Here is a 23,501-nt window from a genome sequence, read left to right as displayed (position 1 = left end):
TACTGACTATACAAAGAGAACTATAAAGTGGCAGCTGAACAGGGCACTATTCTGTGGAAGCCAATAAAGAAGTTGTGCCAAAATTAAGTATAATCGCAGAATGGAAGTTAAATTATGCTGTGTGATAGGCCGGGGCCACACGGGGGACTAATGCGATCCTCGCATGACACTTGGCTCACACTGGCAGCACAGCGGGCGTTGAGTGTCATGCGAGTGTCACTGTGACTGAGGTCCGCTCATGCGATCGGACCTCAGCTGCAGGGGGCGGGCCGACGCTGAGGAGGGCCGGCACGGAGAAGGGGAGGGCTTTATCTCCCTCTCTCCTCCGTAGCCGGCGATTGCCATTCTCACCCTGCACTTGCGGTACACTGGTGTACTGCGAGTGCAGTGCGATTTCTTTCTAGCCCCATAGACTTGAATGGGTGCAAGAGAAACCAGGAATGCATTACAGTCGCAGCATGCTGCGATTGTTTTCTCGGTCCGATTAGGGCTGAGAAAATAATCGATCATGGGTGCTGACACATAGGCTAATATTGGTCTGAGTGGAATGCAATGTTTAATCGCATTCCACTTGCTCAGATTTTCATGCCGTGTGTCTTAGGCCATAGGAGCAGTAACGTGCCATCTTTGTCATTTTACTATAGGAGTGTAGAAGTTAAAATACATATGTTCAATTATGGAGGTCTTAAAGTTCCCTATTTTAACAGAACTCCTGCACACTTCAGTGTTTAATGCCTATCCTGTGCATAAATGATAATACAGCACCTTACTGCTCCCTACTCTATTCCAGCTGAACACAGCAGTGGCTATAGCGATTTCAGATAGTGCTGACCACAGCTCCAGATGCGGAGGACCACAGTAAGGGCACACAGATGAAGGTCTGTTATGACCGAAATGTCGGTGCTGATCCTTCAGTTTTTTCAATAAATCAACCGCTGTCACCATATCTGAGTGCTAAGTTTTACGCTCATCTACTGTATGACAGGTTAGGAACCTATTTGTGCACCATCTCCAAAAGTGCTATGATTATCTACTCTCCTGTGCTCGGATGAGCGCAACGCCAGTAACGAATATTTTGGAAAGTCAATGATTGGCCGGTCCGGGTCTCCGCCACATACAGCCCACCATAAGCAGAGCATTTCTGGCAGAAGGGAGGATAGTTTTTATTGTGTGGTTTTGTTTATATGGGGTCACACCACGTAGTTTTATCCCCCAGGAGAGCCATCTAGAGACTGCTCGTGGCGCTCCCTGGGGAGCCTACACACATCATGCAGTAAATCAGGCCTGTGCATTGTGGTCATTGTTTCACAGATGAAAGAGCACCCGAGATATTCTGCAGAGTTCCGAGAGTACCCGAGCACCTGGATCGAGTAGCTAGCAGTGCCAAGCACGTTCACCCATCACCAAGTGTAACATATGAAAGCAAGGAACGAGGACTTGTTCTTTTAAAAAAAACAAAAAACTAACTTTCAGTATGGTAACTGAAAAATAAATTGAGAATGTTTTAGAGATTTATTAATACAGCATTGGTGTAGTATGTGGGATAGGATTTAAAACAAAACCTCCCATTTCTAAAATGGTATCTGATCTGCAGGCACTGTGTTACAGACCAGGAAGAGCTGGTCAGATTAATATACTGTATTTTTCGCTTTATAAGACGCACTTTTCCTCCCAAAAATTTGGGAGGAAAATGGGGGGTGCGTCTTATATAGCGGTACCTGGGATCCTGTCTGAGGCGATCGGGCGGCCGGGTGCCTGTGGCTGCATGCAAGCGGCCGGGTACCTGTGCTTGCGTGCGGTGGCAGCCGGGTACCCGTGGCTGTGTACGGGCGGCAGCCGGGTGCTGTGTGGGGTCGGCAGCCGGGTACCTGTGCTTGCGTGCAGTGGCAGCCAGGTACCCATGGCTGTGTGGGGGCGGTAGCCGGGTGTGGGCGGCAGCCGGGCGCTGTGTGCGGGCGGCAGCCGGGTGCCCAAGCGGGCAGCAGCCGGGTGCCCGTGCGGGCGGCAGCCGGCTGCCGCCCTCACACAGGCACCCGGCTGCTGCCCTCACACAGGCACCCAGGTGCCGCCCGCATTCAGCACCCGGCTGCCGCCCGCACACAGCACCCGGCTGCCGCCCGCACACAGCCACGGGTACCCGGCTGCCACCGCACGCAAGCACAAGTACCCGGCCGCTTGCATGCAGGGTGGGCAGGCAGCCTGCTGGCTGCCACTCTGTGCGTGCGGGGCGGCAAGTTACCAGTGGTCCACGGTCCCACTTTCAAATGATGGCGCCGATGGAGCTCTTGGATAAGAGCTCCATCTGCGCATGCGCTGCTCCGGGAGTCAGCGCGTGCGCAGATTGAGCCCTTGGATGAGAGCTCCATCTGCGCATGCGTCGCTCCGGGCGCCATTACTTTAAACGGGACCGCGGACACACTGGGAAAACACCGCATCAGTCTGCTCCACCACTGAGCAGTCGCCGCCGCTGCCACCACTGAGCAGTCCCCGCCGCTGCCACCACTGAGCAGTCGCCGCCGCTGCCACCACTGAACCGGGACCGTGGACACTCACTGCACCGGCCTGCTGCACGGCTCACCCGCCGCCGCTGCTGCTGCCGCCACCACGGACCCCACGGCTCCTGCCACCACGAACGCCACTGCGCCTGCAACCACGGACGCCACGGCACCTGCAACCACGGACCCCGCTGCCACTGACCCGCCGCGCCTGCCAGCACAACCTGTGCCTCCTACGACCCCGCTTCACCACCACTGCTGCCCCCCTCCGGTAAGAGAACACCGGAGTATAAGATGGACCCCATTTTCCTTTTTGTTACCTTTTTTTATGTCTAAATTTGGGGTGCGTCTTATAATCCGGTACGGTACATCCTAATCATTGGAATCCCTGGTGTTCATTGTGGAGTTCAGTGGGCAGATGTAAGTGATTGACAGCCTTGCTTTATGACTGCAGAGATGGAGGTCAGTCACTGAATAAGATCACCTACTGGACTCATTTATACAGAGATTTCAATGCATACAATGCACGAGTCCAGTGAGTTATCCTATTCAGGGACTGACCTCCATCTCCGACAATCTTAGTAGGAGCACCCACTGGACTCCTACATAAGATCTAGGGATTTCAGTGAATAAAATGCAAGATATACTGAATTTGTTCCAACAATCCTATATAGCATTCTGCTGGGCTTATTTGTGACATGCAGTCCACAGATCAGACTGCACATATAACAGCATGTTCCCTTTAAAAATACACATCTGAAGTAATGTTTTACACTTTAACAGCGAACGTGATGAGTGAAATTTTTGGTTATCAGCAGTTCTTACCTAATGATCCTACAAAACAACCTCCGGATATACCAGAAATAGAATATACATATCCAACATGCATACATGAATGCATTCATCAGTCATAAAAACAATTAGCACCCTTACCCTTCAGCAAAATTGCTGTCTGCTCTCCAATCAACGATGCGGCAGATGAAAAGAGTGCTTGCAAAATCTTGTGGCCGCACTAAGAAGTCTGCAGGGCAGTCAGCATGTGGGACATATATTCTTGGAACCCTATGGTCAACGGGTGAAAATAAGGCATATCTTTTGGCAAGTTCCCCACTCTTGTCTGTCATTGGTTTAATGAAGCCTGTGGCAGCTCTTGAATGCTTTTTCTCCAATATGAAAACAACCTATTTAAAAGAAAAAAAATTATATAAAAATGTCCACATAAAGCTATTTAGTGGAAATAAAGATGTAAGGACACGAGATGCTTATATAGAAAATGAAATAGTATTGAAACAGGAACACACTGGACAACATGGCAAGAGGCTTAAACTTCCAAAACAACAGCGTAACAATCTGACTCGTACAGTCATAATATTTGTTTTCTGCAAGCCGACAATAGAGATGTAAAAACAAAAAAAAAAGTGCACTGCACACAAATTTAACAGGTACTGTACCCTAGAATGGGAGATGCTGGGTGCCACATGCTGCTTAAAGGGTTCCAATCACCAGGATTTTACAATATGAACTTGAAGGCAGTACCATACAGGCAGTAAGATGCTGAATCCAGGCATATCTGTTGTAGAAAGATTCGATTATTGGTTACAGAAATATCTTTAATCAAAGTTGCAGAAATGCACTGCACTTTGACGGGTGCAACAGTGGCGGGCCTTTGTGGGTCTGGTGTTAGCTATAAAGTCCTCCTCCAGGGTCCTATGATGTGCCCTCTTTTCTTTGAGTATCGCTCAACGCCACCATTGCTGTTGGTGACGGCGACTGCTTATTGACACAGTATTCAGTTTGCATTAAAATGGTGCTTAAGTCTGCGCATGCATTAACTGCGATTTCCAGCGCCATTTTATTGAAGACACTGCAGTGAAGAATATAAGAGGCTTTGGTGTATGTGCAGGCGTAACAGAAAAAAAAAACCTGCACACACCCCAATGCCTCTCATAGTATTCCCTGCAGTGTCTAATAAAATGGCGCCGGAGATCACAGTTCACGCATGCGCAGAATCAGTGTCCATTTTAATGAATATAGAATACTGTGGCAATGCTCAGGCACCGCCAACAACAGGAATGCCGGCGCAATATTCAAATAAAGAAAAGGAGGAACGTGATAGAGGACACAGAAGGAGGACTTAACAGCGAGGACCCGACTTGCAAAGGCCCGACCCAATGAACCCGTCAAAGTGGTATTTCTGCAACTTTGATTAAAGATATTCCTGCAATCAAGCATCAGACCTTTCAACAACAGATATGCCTGGATTCAGCATCTTACTGCCTGTTCATATTGCAAAATCCTGGTGGTTGGTCCTCTAACACCTTAAGGGAGATCAGAAAATACTTCAGTTAGATCAAATATAATATATAAAATTATATATATTATATGAGCTAACTTGTGTTTTGCCTGTTAATTGGCCATGTTGTGAACATGCTCATATACCAACTTCAACGCCAGCTCATTCTTTTGGTTTTTCTGTGTTTTTTTTGTACTCTGTACAAATAGCTCTAAGGTTACTTTCACACTTACGTTGAACGGCATCCGTAGCATTGCCTTGTGTGACGCATGCAACAGATGCGTTGCATATAGTGGCACAACGGATGCTACGGATCGTACAAAATAACGCAATCCGTTAAGTTTTTTTCCTTGACTTTACACATCTGGGCATGCGCAGTTGTATAGACTGATACGTTAACGGAATCCGCCACCATAGGCGTCCATTATAAAAAACGGACGCCAACGGATTCCTGCAGGTTGCGTTTTTTTGACACTCCGCCAAGTGCAGAAAAACGCTACATGCAGCGTTCCATCCGCCCGACGGTCACTGACAGTCAGCGACAAAACTGATGCGCCGCGGGGCGGATGCAACGCAAGACCATCCGTTGCTATCCGTAGCAGGAATATAAGTTTCCTGCAACGGTTACCGCAATTCCTCAAGGCTGTGGATAGCAACGGAAGCCGTCCAACGCAAGTGTGAAAGTAGCCTAAGTTAGACATTGCATCTAGTTTCCCAGGACAGGTGGCTGCAGGTCGGACCTGGTCCTTCTCTGCCCTTATGCACGAGAATGATGCATTGTGGTTTGTCGCGGTGGGATGGCTTTTATGCTTTATAATCGAACAGAGTTAACAAAGTGCCCTATGTTAGTTAAATGTACCACTACTATTTACTTTATTATAGGGTTTATGCTCATTTTTTGTTAATTTTCCCTCATGTATAATATAAATATTATATTACCCATATCTCTGTCGATATATAAATATCTAACTTTTTTGCCAATTTATGAAAATGTTACAGCCCAAAAAAAATATAGTAATATTGCAATTTTCACACTGGTCACTAACTTTAGACTGATGCTATGTAATCTTTCCAGAAGAGTAAGAGATTTCAGCAACACATTATCAAAGGCAGGATTACAATTACAGGCAACACCTCTATACATAGCCAACAGAGAATCCACAAATCACAATAGGTAATGTGAAATCTCACCCAGGATATTACGCAAGTGGGCAAGAGAATGCATGACCTAGTGTCTGACACAGAGTCCTTAGAGGACCAGCTCCTTATTGGATCTGAACATACCACTCCAAGTACAGACATCCCAACACTTCGATCACAGACAAAACCATCTTCGTATTCGAGGCCTGTCCCAAGAAATCTCTTCACGTATGCATGAGAAAATAGTTCCTACTATATTCTGTGATTTACTTGGAAAGAAGGAGAACCATCTTATTTAAATCGATAGAATTCTCTCTTGGCCCTAAATCTATCGTGGCCTCAAGATCCATGATGCTGTATGCGACACAAGGAGAAGGAAACTATCTTACAAGCTGAAAGAACTAAATAAATAACATGCAACTGGAAATCTGACATGGTTAGTGTCCCAGATTCGGTAAGACGTATACTTCAACTTATTAGAGCCTTACGACCACTCACGCAGCTACTTTGAGATCAAGGGATCTTTAACCAATGGGGGTTCCATTCGACCACTCACGCAGCTACTTTGAGATCAAGGGATGTTTTACCGATGGGGGTTCCATTTCAACTACTCACAAAAAAAAGCTGGCCACTCTGCAGTATTCAAGAACTTAGGCCATCACCCTCAACCAGCCTATTTGCCTTAGACTTGCCTCAGATCCATTTGCCAGAATGGCTGAAAAGCTTCGTACTCTACCCCTCTTGATCCTACACACAGACTGGGGGCTACACGGTCTCCCAAAGTTGTAACACTCATCTTGCCATGATGGGCACCTCAGAGACATGATGTCTTCACCAGGATGACTCATCTGTATATGTAACAGTCACTATACCTACAGTTTGGTCATTAGTGGTGCTAATAGATGGTGGCCAGAGGTTTCCTTTGAGTATTTGTATCAGGAAATATTTGGTGCTCTATTGCACCTACTCTACCAGCATCACTTCCACTTCATTCTCCTACTAATGTTCCCTCTGCTTTTCCTTTTTCTCCTTGATTCACTTTGTTCTGCATTGTATACTATACAGTGAGGAAAAAAAGTATTTGATACACTGCCAGTTTTGCAAGTTGTCCCACCTACAAAAATTACAGACCTCGCCATTCTTTGTATCGTAGGTACACGTCAACTATGACCCTCCAGAAAAAAAAAAGCCAGAACAAAAACAAAAAAAAAAAAAAATCACATTGTATGATTTTTAAATAATTTGCATTTTATTGCATGAAATAAGTATTTCATCCCATACCAACCAGCAAGAATTCTGGCTCTCACAGACCTGTTATTTTCTCTTTAAGAAGCCCTCCTACTATGCACTCATTACATGTAGTAACTGCACCTGTTTGAACATGTTACCTGTTTAAAAGACACCTGTCGACACAAATCACACTCCAACCAATCCACCATGGCCAAGCCCAAAGAGCTGTTTAAAGGACACTAGGGACAAAATTGTAGACTTACACAAGATGGGATGAGCTACAGGACAACTGGCAAGCAGCTTAGTGAGAAGACAACAACTGTTAGAACAATTATTAGAAAAGGATGACTGTTAATCATACTTGGTCTGAGATGCCATGCAAGATCTTGCCTCGTGGGGTAAGGATGATTCTGAGAAAGGTCAGGAATCAGCCCAGAACTAAAAATGGGAAAACCTGGGACCACAATCTCAAAGATAACATTTAGTAACACACTACGCAGTTATGTATTAAAAATCCTGCAGGGCATGCAAGGTCCCCCTGATCACACTAGCACATGTGCAAGCCAGTTTGAAGTTCGCCAATGACCATCTGAATAATCTAGAGGAGGCATGTGGACAGATGAGAAACAAAATACAACTTTTTGTCAACTCCACTTGCAGTGTTTGGAGGAAGGAGTATGAGTACAACCCCAAGCACATGAAAGAAGGATATGAACTGAGTTGGAGGAATGCATGAATCCAACCTCTTTAGACTTCTTTGGGGTCGGGATGGGGGAATGGGGGGGGGTGGAGAGGAAACCGTGAATGCCATTGTAGCCCCCCTTACATCACTCATATCTATTTAGGATTGAGTAATTCTTAAATCTACATCTATCTTCTCTACCTGGTCCTATGTCTCCACTAATACAAGACACACAGGATGCTAGCAGTGCCGTCACTAGAGTTTGATGAGCGCGCGCGCGCGCGCGCCCCCACCCCCCCCAAACTGTACACAGACAGACAAGCCAGGTATGGGCTAAGAACGCAGATACTCTGGGTATGGGATCAGTAAGCTGACACTCTGGGCATGGGATAGTGTCACTGATAGTTGGCTCATTATCTCAGCACTCATGTTTCCCATGATCTGAAATCCCTCCATCAGCACCCAGCTTTCCTTTATCCATCTGACCTCAGCACACAACTTCCCCATATGCTCGGATATCATGGGAAATCTGGGTGCTGAGGGAAAGATGTATAGCACAGCATGGGAAAGGCTGCTGAGGGAAACAGCCTCTTTCCCTCAACACAAAACTTTCCTATCCATTGCTTTTATCTTTGTCCCTTAAGTATATAGCTCTCCAAATACTATACTGGCCCCCATATAGCCTTCCATATAGCATAAATGAGTCCCACATAACCCTACATATATTAGAATGCACCCCTGTAGTCCACCATGTAGTATAATGCACCCCATAGTCCTTTAATTATTATAATGCACCTTCCATAGTCCTCCATGTATTATAACTCACCCCATAGTCCTCCATATATTATAATGCAGCCCCATAAATCATGTATAAGGTCTTCATATTGTATTATGCAGCCCCATACCGTTTAATGCACCCCATAGGCCTCTGGCCAATGTGTAATCACTAATTAAAAAAAAAAAAAAAAAAAAAAAACAAGTCTGCTCTGCTTGTTCCCCCACTGCTCTGGTCAGAGAGTCCTCCTGTCCTGTGATCTGCATGTCTCAGCACAGCAGTAGCGCAGTAGTGACATCACCATGCTCTGCTGCACTGAGACGTCAAGCGCAGGCACAGGGGGAGAATGATGAAGGATGGAGAGGGGGGACCGGTGCCCCCACTGGCACGGAGCACTCTGACTCAGGGGCCCCGTAGTAACCGCGCAATCTGCCACTGAATAGCGCAGCTCCTCTCTCACAGAGGAGTTGTCTGCTTGTCTGCAGGTCTGCCGGTGGTGAGCCCGGTCGTAGTCACAATCTCTGCGACAGCTATAGTTACGCCCTTGAATGCTTGTACTTTTAGATTCCTGGGATCTGTTGAAAATCCAATATCAGAGACATTACCTTGGCACTAGGCTTGCAGCCTATTGAAAATCTTATATCTGTTATGTGGATTGTTGAGAGAGGCAGAAAGCTTTAATACCCTGGCTTCATTGCAGGGGGCATTGGAAAGTGAGCACAATAGTTTTCCCCTGCAAAGTGGAATAACATATTTACCCTTACTCATAACATCTCCATATCGTGTCATATGCAAGTGATTAACTTAGATCTTGTCCAGGTGGTATACGGTAGTACCCCCAAGCGAATTCACCACATTTTCCCTGATATCTCTGATAAGTGTGACTCAGCTGTGGGTAATAGGACTCATTAAGTGGGCTCGCCCAGGTATTCATAAACTTTGGGACTCCACTTTTGACCTCAAACTTTTTGGTACAAAACTACAGAACTCTCCAGAAGCAGCGTTACATTCAGTACTTCCAATGTCAATTTCATCCATTGAGAAAGGTCTCGAACTTTTTTTTACAGCAATGCAACAAGTCATCCCTAGACATTGGAGAGCATATATTCCAGTCTTCAAAGCTACAATGGGTTGAAACTGGACTTTTCATAAGGATGTAACATCTAATAATTTCAGATTATTGGCTCAGTTTTGAGTCTTATAAATATATAGAGGCTTGGTTACCCTGGTCTTCCTTTATAAGCTCTCCTGACTAACTCGATATAACATGGATTAGTTAACTAAGCCTTAATGATATAAACCATTTGTACTTTAACTTCTACTGTTCCTCTCCCACTATGCCCTCTAATGTGTTTTCCTATTCCCTGTTTTATGTTCTTCCCTACCCTCTAATCCCTTTTGTTTAACGTTGTTCTGTCTCTAGTTTTCCACTCAATATACCAAATAACTATTGAATAGTACTACTAGTAGGATTGGAAATCACTATTCGTGTACTGCAACGCTTCATCTAATTTTTACCACGTTTCCCATGTAATTGTAAGAGCTACTTACCAACTAAATAAAAAAACATATTGAACCATAAAAATGTATTCTATTGAGCAAAATGCTGTTAAAGCCAAAGTTTAAAATGCTGTATAGTAGATATTTTAGAAATTCTGAAATTGAGAATGGATGATGGTAACAGTCCCCCATCTAGTCATCCTTTGTGTACGAAAATTAAAATCATATGGGTTTTAATAATATGCATACAATGCAGATATAAAAAAAAAAAAAAAAGACATTGTAAAATTATGGTTGACAAAGTATAAAAATGACCATTACATTTAGCATGCATACACAACGTCATGGGACACGGACCTCTGTAGACCTGAAAGCAGGGCTGTAGAGTCCGTAAGCTAAACCTTCGACTCGACTCCAACTCCCACATGTATTGCAGTACAATGTGAACATCAGACATTTAATCATTTGTATGATACAATAATCAAAATATTTAGATAAAATATATTTATTGGAATACAACTTTAGAACACAAAAAACTAATAAATTGTAAATATGTTATACAAAATGTAATATACAGTAGATTACATATATTTTATGTGAATATATGTATATATATATTATATATATACACACACACAATATATATATATATATATATATATATATATATATATATACACATACATATATATATATATATATATATATATACACATACATATATATATATATATATATATATATACACATACACACACACATATATATATATATATATATATATACATACACACACATTTTATATATATATATATATATATATATATATATATATATATATATATATATATATATATATATATATATATATATATATATATATATATATATATATATTACATACATACATACATACACACATTACATATTTACAATTAGTTTGTGTTCTAAAGTTGTATTCCAATAAATATATTTTAAGCTCTATCTAAATATCTTGATTATTGTATCATACAGATGATTAAATGTCTGATGTGCACATCGTACTACCGTACAATAAATTCTTCACTTAAATATAAACAATATACTAAATATTTAGTATGTTTTTGTTGAAAACGTTTTTTTGCCACTTACATAGTGTATTACATGGTATTATATATAACATTATGTAATATATTATAAGTGGCAAAAAACAGTTTTGAACAAGAACATACTAAATAACATTTGTGCAGTCTATGAATTTGTTGTAAGAAATAGAATTGCCTCCATCAGATCCTCCTTCGCAGATGACCTCAAATCTGACCTAATAATTTTAAGGCTAGAACAACCTCTCTACAGTAACTTGGGTTGGAGGCAAAGCTGTAACCACATGGGCAACATCTCTAACAATTTCTGGGTATAAAGAAATTGCCTCATGCACAGTCAGTTTTGATGAACGGTTGAATTTTTCTATTTCTTTGAGAGCAAGTGGAAAATTTTACTGAAATCTGGTCAATCTGCTGCTATAGGAGACGGAGTGAAATCTTTTCCTTGCGGCAACACTTTGCTGCTCCATGTCATCCAAATACTTGTCAAAGTTAAACTCCTCATCTGATGAGGATGAAGATATGGCAGCAGTAGCACTGTCAGGCCCCAAGTCCTCTTGCGCCTGGCAGTCCTGTAGCTGCTCTTCCTAACTGCTACCTCACTCAAAGCTTCTTTTCCTTTAGTAAGCTGTTGATTATCAAGCAGTATATGATGACTTGGGTCCACATAAACAGCTGCCAGAAAAATTTTATTTTCCAATAGCTGTCTCTCAGTTTCATTGAAGCAGAAATGCCATCTGCGATTAAACCTCCTCTTTGGGACAGGCAAAATAGCAAGTTCTTCCACTCCCTTATGAAAATGCCAGGAGTTAAATCCTCAGCTTGTAACTTGTTAGTCACGTTAAATGGGTGAGTAAGCAATTCCTTCAATTCAGCCACCTGTGACCATTGACCTTCATTTAATGTTACTTGAGGGCTCACCATATCCTTAAGAAACGATTTTAGTTCAAGCAATCGCTCAGTCATTTAATAGGTGCTGCCTCACCGAGTGGCTTGATCAACAATTGCCCCTTTCCCAGCACGTCTCTTCAAGATGGAATAAATTTTACGGGTTCTCGCGGCAATAACCAACTTCCTCACTTTTCCAAATCAGATTTCCAGCATCTAATCCTAAAGTATCATTTTGCTGTTCTTCTGTTGTAATATCTGTTTGTTCCTCAGTTACATGAATAGCACTGTGGCTCCATCTCACACAAACTAAATCCTAAATTTTCTTCCAGCTGTTGTTCATTACTCTCATTCATCAGTTTAATTGTACTTATGTTTGAAGCATTGTTTGTTACAATGGCAAGAACCTGTTCTTTTTTGCGTTCCTAATCCTGCAGAACCTTTTCCACTAAGGCCTGGAGAAACTGGCTGGTGTGATGAGCTTTACTATCTTTTACTGCCAGTGTCTTGCTAATAATTTCTTTGTCACAAACATATTGAACATTTATGTCAGTGAAATGCAGTGACTCCGGCATCCCAGCAAAGGAAATTGGTTTCAAGATAGGACATTCAGACACATCGTTTTGTGAGGATCCTCACAAAGAATGAGCAGTCAGTTTGTGGTGTTTTTCTAATCTGCTTTTGCTATTGAAAGCATTATTTATGAGCTTAACCTTTTAGGTGATGCGTTTTTTTTTTTAAAAAAAGCTTATCTGCTTTTGCAGCTGAAAAACTTATCCTCAAAAAACGCAGCAAAAACGCTGTGTGAATGCAGCCTTAGATCAGGAATAGAACAGACATTTATAGGACATTTCATAGGTTTCCCAAATTCCTATGAAAAAATTTTCATCGCACTCTGCATTACACTACTGTCCCCAATTTATTATATATTTTCAGAGTCGGAGTATTTTTTATACCGACTCAGACTCCACAGCCCTGCCTGAAAGAGCAGAGCTTGACATGCCTGTATCTCAGTAAAGTGCATCACTCACCAAATGTTAGTGGGTAATCTGTATCCGCTTATGGAGAAGTTCCCCTCTGACTAACCCATTAGCCTTTTATTGTCTTTAGATTTTTCTGTAACTATCACTTTCAAACAAGTCAATAAAATGGCGGCTCACAAATATTCAGTGTTTAACACATGCTGTGGCCGTGAATTAAATCCATTTATTTCATCAGATTTCTATAAATGTTTGCTGTGCAGACATAGTAAAGGACGCTTTTAACCCCTTTACAACTAAGTATGTACTGGTACATCTTTGGTCACCTCCTTCCGGTCACCACTGGCTCCATCCGCACCCTTAGATTGCACTGACTGTCAAATGCTGACCGTGCGATTAAAATGACCGCGATGGGGCAAATAGCACTATTTTCTGCAGCCATCGGCGACCTCGTGACGCGATCATGGGACGCAGTGTTATGGTAACAAGGGGTCATCTGATGACCCCCGACGCTGCCATGACTCACTTCCTGTGAGAGCCGACAGAGCGCCGGCACTCGCAGGAAATGAGCATTTCTGCTGACCAGACCGATGCTGCTCTGATCAGCAGAAATGCACAGGCGATCGGACAGTGCAGTCAAAGTCTCTTAAGGGGACTAGTAAAATAAAAAATGTAAAGGAAACCCTATGCAATCTGACTACCTAAATGCATGTTACTGATGTAGAGACCATTCATTATTCAACAAACCAGTCTCAGAGTAACAACTGTTCTATATCTGTATCTCACATATGAATAAAATGCATAATATAGGATTTTAGATTGCATGGAGGAGGGGACAGGAAAGTGTAAATTCCCTCACTGTTTGATATACTGAAAAAAAAAACAAAAAAAAAAAACAACTAATTTTAATCAGCTAGATTGTCAGAGTAAAACCCACAGAAAAATACGGAGTGAAAGTCGTGGCCTTTAAGCCTCACCTTTGCAGTCTTTTGAAGGCCATCCTGCACAATATGGCTCTGGTCAGTGGGATTAGAATGTAATTTATTTACGTCAACTTTCTCGGACTTCTCTTTCGCATCTGTTTGGAGAAATTAGAAAAAGGAAAAGGGCCCTTAGGATTATACATCACAAACCACTGCAGTGTGTAGTTAATGCAATAAAATATAAAACGTAAAAAAAGGTTTTCACAGAAACCGGTTATTGTAGAGTCACTTCAGCAATCTATTCATCTATTATACTGCATTTATAGTTCTTGAGCCGACAGACTAAAAGACTCATCAACAAGGGCCAATAATCCGCCACCATGTGCATGTACATGAGCGCATACATTGGATCAGTGCTAGCCGAGGTTTTCGCCGATAGCTCTCACCCATGTGTTATACTAGGGGCAGTGCCGACCAGCGCTTTTTTCCTCATGTCGATTTGGCATGAGGAAAAAAAATAAATAAATTACAGCATGCTGGGATTGGCAGCACATCACCTTTTAAGTTTATGAGTGCATGTAAAACATTGGACTGCATCTCATTTCATCAGAGTAAAGTGCAATTGACGTTGACACAGACAATAGAGAAGATGGAGAAACTAAGTTCTCTGTCTTCACGTCATTTGTGTTCACATTCTTGCTTTTGAGAGAATCGGATCACAGTAAAAGACATTTGCTCAAATGCTGATAGAACTTTGAGCCAAGTGTCATTACCATAATCCGGCAAATTCTCTCATGATAGAATATATGACACTGTGACCCTAGCCTCCTAAGAACGCTCAATACTAGTGACTGTCTGTTTAGTTTATGGTCAGCAGTGCATTGCCCATATTTTACTGGGGTTTTTTTTCTGAGCCCATACAGTTTGTATAGGCAGGTGTGATAGATTCCCTTTAATGAGTCAGTCACCAGGTTTTTGCTACCCCATCTGAGAGCAGCATAATGTAGAAACTGATCCTGATTCCAGCGATGTGTCACTTACTGAGCTGTTTTCTGTCATTTGGATAAAATCAATGTTTTCTCTGCGGCAGATCTAGCAGTTACACAGAGCTCACGAATATGCTGGACTATCTGTCAGCAGGCGAAGTAGTCCTCTAATTATAAAATCACTGTTTTATCAGCAGTAGATCAAAACTACACAAAGCAGCCCAGTAAGTGACATCGCTGGAATAGAGTCTCTGCCCCTACATTATGCTGCTTTCAGATTAGGTGGCAAAAACCTGGTGACAGATTCCCTTTAAGCGAGTCCCACGTGACTTCTATATAAAATTGATTAGTGCTAGTTTAGAAGCTAAACTCCGCAGGTCTAAACACCGCTTTAATCTTACTGCATTAACGGGAACCTGTCACCACTTTTTTGGCGTATAAGCTGCGGTCACCACCACCGGGCTCTTATATACAGCATTCTAACCTGCTGTATTTAAGAGCCCAGGACGCTGTGAGAACATAAACACTTTATAATACCTACCTAATAGTCGTGCGGTGGGCCATATGGGCGTCTCTATGCTCCGGTGCCACCTCTTTCGGCAGTCTTTGTCCTCTTTCTGAAGTCTGTGTGCATGACGCGTCTACGTCATACACACTCGCCGGTCCTGTGCAGACGCACAACAATACTTTGATCTGCCCTGTTCAGAGCAGATCAAAGTGCGCCTGCGCCGGACTTGAATGCCGGCGAGTGTGGATGACAGACGGGTCATGCACGGTGGCTAGAGAAGGAGGACGAAAATGGCTGAAAGAGGCGGCGCCGGCACCGGACGACGGAGACGCCATATGGCCCATTGTACGACCGTTAGGCAAGTATTATAAAGTGTTTATATTCTCACAGCGGCCTGGGCTCTTATATACAGCATGTTAGAATGCTGTATATAAGAACCCGGTGGTGGTGGCCGCAGCTTATACGCCAAAAAAGTGGTGACAGGTTCCCTTTAAAAAGGCTGGCCACTTGTAAGTGCAGTCTTTTTCACGTGGAGGAGTATCCATCAGCCTTCTATAGAAAAGCAGCTTTCCCATGTTAGAGGTTTTACAAATGGAGGCGGCTGGCCAACCCCTTTAAATGAACAACTAGTATTCAAGACCAGTAGGATCTTCTTTAAGATAATTAAATTTAAATTTAAGATAATTAAAGACGCCTTTAGAACCAGTGAAATAAAATTAGACATATACAAATACATTCTCAAATTTAAAATTGGGACATGTTAATTACAGCTAATACAAATGCCTAAAATACTTTTTTGTTCCTATGGCACGTCCTACAGCTCAACCATCTACAATGACTGAGACAGGAGTAAAGCAGGGGCCATGTCCTTATGATAATTCACGTAGCCAAAGAAAACTTCCAAATACGGCTACACCTCATTCAAAACGAAGCTCATCAAATGAATTCACATGTTCCACTGAAGAGCCAGACACTTAGTAACATTCTGACTTTTCTGCCAAATGGTGTAAACCACCTTTGTAATCAGAGAATCATCTTAACTCATCTCTATCAGGTTACAGCGCAATTTGGAAAAACAGCCTCTCCTGCATAATCTTTGTAATAGATAAAAACAACATTACACACTTAAGCACTCCGCGTGTGTGAGAGTGAAGGTTACAGTATTTCCAAACACCATCATATTCCGAATACTAGAAAGAAGCTTAACATGCTTAGTCTAGGTCTGCCAAAAAACATCGGCCACAAAGCTTGGGCAGCACACTGTTTGTGCCCAACGTGAACACTAGCAATGCCATACCGAAGGGCCACTTCTACCGATATGCATAATCAGCAGGGCCACCAACGAGGCAATCGGCTGCTGACTGACACCAGTCATGGATACAAAAGGAACAGAACAAATTTTGGGAATGTGAATTGGACCTGATGAAAAATACCTTTGAGAAAAAACAGGAGGGTGTCCTAAGCTGGCATCTATTAACACTAGAAGCCCCAGAGAGGGGTCATTTAACACTTCTACCATTGGAACCCTATGGAGCTCGAAACTCCTGGAACTTCTAGAGTTAAGCCATCTATATTTGAACACATCAGCTGCAATAAGCAGTTCAAATGTAAGTGAATTTAAAATGGAATTCTGAGACTACAAAACTGTTTCATGTGTGGGATATAGATATCAATTAAAATCGACATTCAGCGGTAGTCTAGCTCCAGGCGCTCCCATTGACAAGCTGATGGACAGTCATTTTTATTGCTTGTTCCTCGTACTGCTCCATCCCATTTAAAGTGAGGGCTAAACTTCAACCACAGGTAAAACTACAAAATCAAAATGTAAAAAATATTTGCTAATCATCAAATGGTTTGGTTGTAGATCGGAAAAACAAAAGGATGCAATTTAACCGAGGCCATAACCAACTTTGCCAATACAGATTTTGTGGTCGTGCCTCTGTAGCTATGTCCTCTGCTCTGATGTTTACACTTTGCTGGGAATATAAGGCGTCATTTTTTTTTTTTTTTTACACCATCAAACGACATCAGTAGCAAATGAAGACAAGCTGGCACTTCCAAGATAAAGTTAGAAACTTTCTTCATTCTTGCCTTTGATTAAAAGATTACATCCACGGCTCCATACACACTGATGCCTTTCTGGCGCTGTATGCGCCCTTAACCTTATAACCCCATCAGGATCTGGCCAATTTTTGTTTTGGTCATTTTCGCCCCTTCTTCCAAGAGCCATAACTTTATTCAGACATAAGAGGACTTGCTTTTTGCGGGACAAGATGTACTTTCGATTGACACCATTTAATTTATCACATTGAACATTGTAATATGGGAAAAAAAAATCCAAATGAGGAGAAATTGTGAAAAACAATTACTTCTTTGGAAATTGTTTTACAGTGTACATTTTTGCTCCATAAACCCGCTTCTGACAGGTCCCTTACATGTATGGCAGCTGTCATGAAGGGGTTAAACATACGAATAAAGAAAAAAGCGTTTTTAACCATCTTGGAAGTGCCAGCTCATCTTCACGTTCTACTGATATGTATTCCACTGCTGGCCAACACTGGGAGCAGCGCCTTATCTCCAGGGAAAAGATGGCTAAAACTAGCGGTAAGTTCACACTTACAAAACCTTTTTAATAAGAAACGGCCAAATTGATCAATACTATTATAAAAGTAGTTCTACTAAAAAAAAAAAAAAAAAAAAAAAAAAAAAGTGATCCACAACTCTGAGGAGTTAAGGGGTATTGCCATCTCCAAGATCCTATTCCAATATGTAGTAGGTGTAATAAAGAGCAAATACCTCTAATTAGACTTTGTATAATGTAGTTCTCCTGATTAGCCATGTTGCTTGCTTCATGTGCAGGGCATTGCAGTAACTTCGTTATCTATGGGTACAACCACGCATATACTGACATTTAGTTGCTAGTGGCTGTAGCTATGGATGCCTAAGTTACAGTAATGCCCTGTACATGAGGCAAGTGAAATAGTACATATGGTATTTAGGTATTTAGAAAAGGTGTAAAATATAAAAAAAAAGTGCAAACACTCACAAATTGAGCAACGTATAAAATATATAAATATATATATTATATATACACAGGGTGATTCAAAAAATGTATACACACTTTGAATTGTCATAGAACATTTATTCTCCATTCTACAAGGTTAAATTTACATTTATATTATATTTCTTAAATTGGACTTTAAGTTTTCCATTTCCAGAAATGTAACCTTGCAGAAAGGGAAATAAATTTTCCTTGAGCGTTCACAGTGTGTATATTTTTTTTTTTTTATGCACTATGTATGTACGTATGCATGTAGAGTACAGACCAAACGTTTGGACACACCTTATCTCTAGAACAACTGTTAAGAGGAGACTTTGTGCAGCAGGCCTTCATGGTAAAATAGCTGCTAGGAAACCACTGCTAAGGACAGGCAACAAGCAGAAGAAATTTGTTTGGGCTTAAGAACACAAGGAATGGACATTAGACCAGTGTAAATCTGCTTTGGTCTGAGGAGTCCAAATTTGAGATCTTTGGATCCAACCACCGTATCTTTGTAGAAAAAGGTGAATGAATGGACTCTACATGCCTGGTTCCCACCGTGAAGCATGGAGGAGGAGGTGGGATGGTGTGGGGGTGCTTTGCTGCTGATACTGTTGGGGATTTATTCAAAATTGAAGGCATACAGAACCAGCATGCCTACCACAGCATCTTCCAGCGGTGTGCTATTCCATCCGGTTTGCGTTTAGTTGGGCCATCACTTATTTTTCAACAGGACAATGACCCCAAACACACCTCCAGGCTGTGTATGGGCTATTTGACTAAGAAGGAGAGTGATGGGGTGCTACATCAGATGACCTGGCCTCCACAATCACCAGACCCGAACCCAATCGAGATGGTTTGGGGTGAGCTGGACCACAGAGTGAAGGTAAAAGGGCCAATAAGTGCTAAGCATCTCTGGGAACTCCATCAAGACAGTTGGAAAAAACATTTATGGTGACTACCTCTTGAAACTGATCAAGAGAATGCCAAGACTGTGCAAAGTAGTAATCAAAGCAAAAGGTGGCTACTTTGAAGAACCTAGAATATAAGACATAAAAAAGCGTGAAACAACTGAAAATAAGTATTTCATAGTTTTGATGCCTTCAATGTAAATCTACAATTTTCAGTCATGAAAATAAAAAAAACTCATTGAATGAGAAGTTGTGTACAAACATTTGGTCTGTACAGTATAAATACACAAATTTTGTTAGCTTCGTTTAGTAGACTTTATGCATCATGAACATAAGTTAACAAGGAGGGCTCTAAATATAACTCACATTTTTTTGTTACTGCACCTAAGGCCGCCCTTGCAAAGGAGAGGCATGAACACAAAAATAAATAATTGCAAACAATGGTATTAGTCTTACATCAGACTAATTATTATCTAAGAACGGATATGGTTCAACCAAGTCACATCAATATTAGTTAATCACAAATGAATATGATCAATACAGTATATCTTTAAAGATTATATGACACACAGATACAGTATATCACAAAAGTAGATCCACCTCATTATTTCATGAGACAACACTGACGATATGACAAATACAACGTAAAGTAGTCAGTGTTCAGCTTGAATAACAGTATAAATTTGGTGTGCCCTCTACATAACTCAACACAGCCACTAATGTCAAAAGCACTGGCAATAAAAGAGTACATCCATGTGAAAATATCCAATTTGTGACCAAATAGCCAACTTCCGTCTGGTGTCATGTAATGCAGTGTTCGTGTCTCAGGTGTGAATAGGGAGCAGGTGTGGCACATTTGGTGTTATCGCTCACACAGTGTCATACTAGTCACTGCAAGTTCATCATGGCACCTCATTGGAAAGAATTCTCTAAGGATATGGGAGAGGGTGGGGGTGAGGAAAAAAAAAAAAAAAAATAGTATGACGGAAACAATGTTGTAACAAAACCGGAAGTCTTCTGTAAAAGCTCGGAGAAACAATTTAAAGATCCAGACACAGGAGATAAAATAAAAGGCATGGGAAAGGCTATGTAAGGCAACCCTAAAAGAGAAATTGGAGAGAAACACAATTTAATATCATTCACAAGGCTATATATGTGTTTAACTTACCAGCTACCCCCCTCAAGCCAGATAGATTGTTATTCTGCCCAAAATGCAAAGATGCATCAACAGACCTGTTGCACAGACTACGGACGTGTCCAACAATGCAAACATTGTGGGGAAAAATTATTGTATGCATTGAACAAATCTGGGACATGAAATGATACGGTTAGCAAAAAGACAGCATTTGGAAGACTGGCTGAAATCCTTAGTACCTACACTATATACGTACGTATTTGGATCAGCAGAAAATTACAATGCATGCAGAAAGACTACATGCGGAACGTGAGAAAGATCTCAGACAAATTTTTTTAGTAAATGGAAATTGTTTATTATAAAGCACTGTAGTAGAGGAATTGTACAGACCCCATGTTTGTCATCCGCATGGTACCTATATGAAAAATTAAGTGGTACTCTAGATAAGAGATTGATAATTTCCTGATCTAACTGTCATCACTCAAGTTGTTTTTGTTATGTGAAGTTATGTTTTAGGGGGTTTTTTTCTCCCAAAAATTTAACAAGATGTAAAAAAAAAAAAAAAAAAAAAAAAAAAAAAAAAATACAATTTTTGCTCTACATAAAGATGATCCAGGAGTTGAGATTGCAAAAATCCTGAAACGGAGCTGCAGCACGGTGGCTAAGACCATACAGCAGTTTAGCTAGACAAGTTCCACTTAGAAGAGGCCTCACCGTGGATTACTGGAACAAGGCCCTGTAGTCTGCTGAGACCAGGATAAACATTAGTTCCGATGGGAGCAAGCATGTGTGGTGGCAACCAGGTGAGGAGTTCAAAGACAAGTGTGTTTTGCCTACAGTCAAGCATGGTGGTGGGAGTGTCATGATTTGGGGCTGCACGAGTGCGGTCAGCTGTGGGGAGTTTATAGTTTACAGTTCATAGAGGGAACATGAATGCCAATATGTACTGTGATATACTTAAGCAGAGTATTATCCCCTCCCTTTGGAGACAGTATTCAAACATGAGAACAACCCCACGCATACTTCAAAGACTACCACTGCCTTGCTAATGAAACTGTGGGTAAAAGGTGGTGGATTGGTCAAGCATGTCTCCAGCCCTAAAGCCTATAAAGCATCTGTGGGGCCTCCTCAAACGGTAAGTGAAGGAGCGCAAGGTCTCTGACATCCACCAGCTCAGTGATGTCATCATGGAGCATGGAAGAGGATCCAGTAGCTCCTGTGAAATTCTAGGGAACTCCATGCCCAAAAGTTAAGGCATTGCTTGAAAAGAAGGGTAAAAAAAAAAAGATAAAAAAAAGTGTTTCAAACACATACGTTATGGATCATATCCATTTGTGATAAGCCAGTATCTACTATATAACTTGAACAATACAGTTTATAGTGAGTACTAATATTTTTTAGGAAAATACAAAAATGTAAATGAATAGGATACAAACTGAAATAATTCCTAATTTTATGTTTAAGCATGGATCAATGTATACAGTGGAAACAGTGTTTAAGAGTTCGAGACCCAACCCTATGAAGAGACACACGTTTGCCAGTCATAGCCAAACACGTTTGTCCTGGTAGAAACTATGCTTGGGGCTGTTATCTTGCAGCTGACAACCTATTATGTCTGTCTTTTATGAGGCCACCCTTACTTAGGCAATCCTGTACCCTGCTGGCACCTCTACATTTCCTAAAAGGCCACACCTTGGGCAACGTGCCACTTCATTGTTTAATTATAAATTGTTAAGTTCCTGTATATACCATTTCTACTGGAACTGTTCCAGATGTATTAAAATTATTTTATTACAGACACAGAAGCAACAGACAGGATGGAGAGGATGACTCTAATGGAAATTATGTAATGTAGCTCACACAGGATGCTTACAATAAATGTATTTCTGATATATGAAATAGAGAAAATCCAAGAAGACCTCAACCTTGAGAGTTTTACATACTTTTCCACAAGGCACAGGACTTAATGTATTTTTCCACTATAGCCCACAATTAGGATATACCGTGCCTTGTGAAAGTATTCACTCCCATGGCTTTTTACCTATTGTGTTACATTACAACCTGTGTTTAAATATTTTGGGAATCCGATTTGTGTGTGATACATCAGCACTAAATAGTCTACGTTGGGGAAATAAAAAAAAAATTATGGGATAAAATAAAGGTTGCCATGTGCATATGTAATCACCCCTTTTGCTATGAAGCCCCTAAAAATGTATGCTGCAGTTACCTTCATAAGTCACATGCTTAGTGAAAGGAATTCCACCTGTGTAATCTAGGTGTCCTATGGTCTATCCGTATATACACAGCTTTTCTGAAAGACCACAAAGGCTGAAACAACATTAAACAAGAGGCACCACCAACCACACAACACCATGAAGACCAAGGAGATCTCCAAACAAGTCAGACATAAAGAGGTTGAGAAGTACAAGTCAGGGTTGGGTTATAAAAAAAAAAAAAAAAAAATAATCTTAATCTCTGATAGTCCTCCGAAACACAATCAAAACCATCATCACCAAATTGAGAACATGGTACCCCAACAAACCTGCCAAGAGGGCTGCTCACCAAAACTCTTAGCCTGGAAAAGGTGAACATTGATCAGAGAGGCAGCACAGAGACCAAAAATGTAACCCTGAAGTAGCTGCAGAGTTCCCAAGAATAGATTAGGGTATCTGCGATATGACTACAATAAGCCATACATTCCACAGAACAGGTGGAAGAGGGGCCAGAAAAAGCCTTTACTTACAGCCAAGAATTGGAAGGGTCATTTTCAGTTTACCAAAAGACAAGTGGGAGACTCCCCAAATGTTTGGAGGAAGGTGTCATTTGAGACCAAAATTGAACTTTTTGGCCACAAAATAAACGTTATATGTCTGGCTCAAAAGCAACACAGTTTATCACCACTAGAACACCATCCCCACAGTGAGACATAGTGG

The 23,501-nt window shown here is 41.5% G+C and overlaps 1 protein-coding gene across 4 annotated transcripts in view; it reads right to left on the bottom strand.

Moving 5' to 3' along the window:
• The window catches only part of DIS3L2 (DIS3 like 3'-5' exoribonuclease 2), a 571,411-nt gene that overhangs the window by 322,097 nt on the left and 225,813 nt on the right, over positions 1-23,501 (bottom strand). For all 4 annotated transcript variants that reach the window (XM_075340408.1, XM_075340407.1, XM_075340410.1 and 1 more), the window contains 2 exons: positions 14,043-14,143; positions 3,429-3,676 (listed from right to left, as the gene is read on the bottom strand). In XM_075340408.1, the coding sequence (XP_075196523.1) occupies positions 3,429-3,676; positions 14,043-14,143 (349 nt within the window). The remainder of the gene's footprint in view (positions 1-3,428; positions 3,677-14,042; positions 14,144-23,501) is intronic.

The sequence above is a fragment of the Anomaloglossus baeobatrachus genome, chromosome 3 (assembly GCF_048569485.1).
Source record: "Anomaloglossus baeobatrachus isolate aAnoBae1 chromosome 3, aAnoBae1.hap1, whole genome shotgun sequence".
Classification (NCBI taxonomy): Eukaryota; Metazoa; Chordata; class Amphibia; order Anura; family Aromobatidae; genus Anomaloglossus; species Anomaloglossus baeobatrachus.
This window is presented reverse-complemented; position numbering and strand designations above follow the sequence as displayed.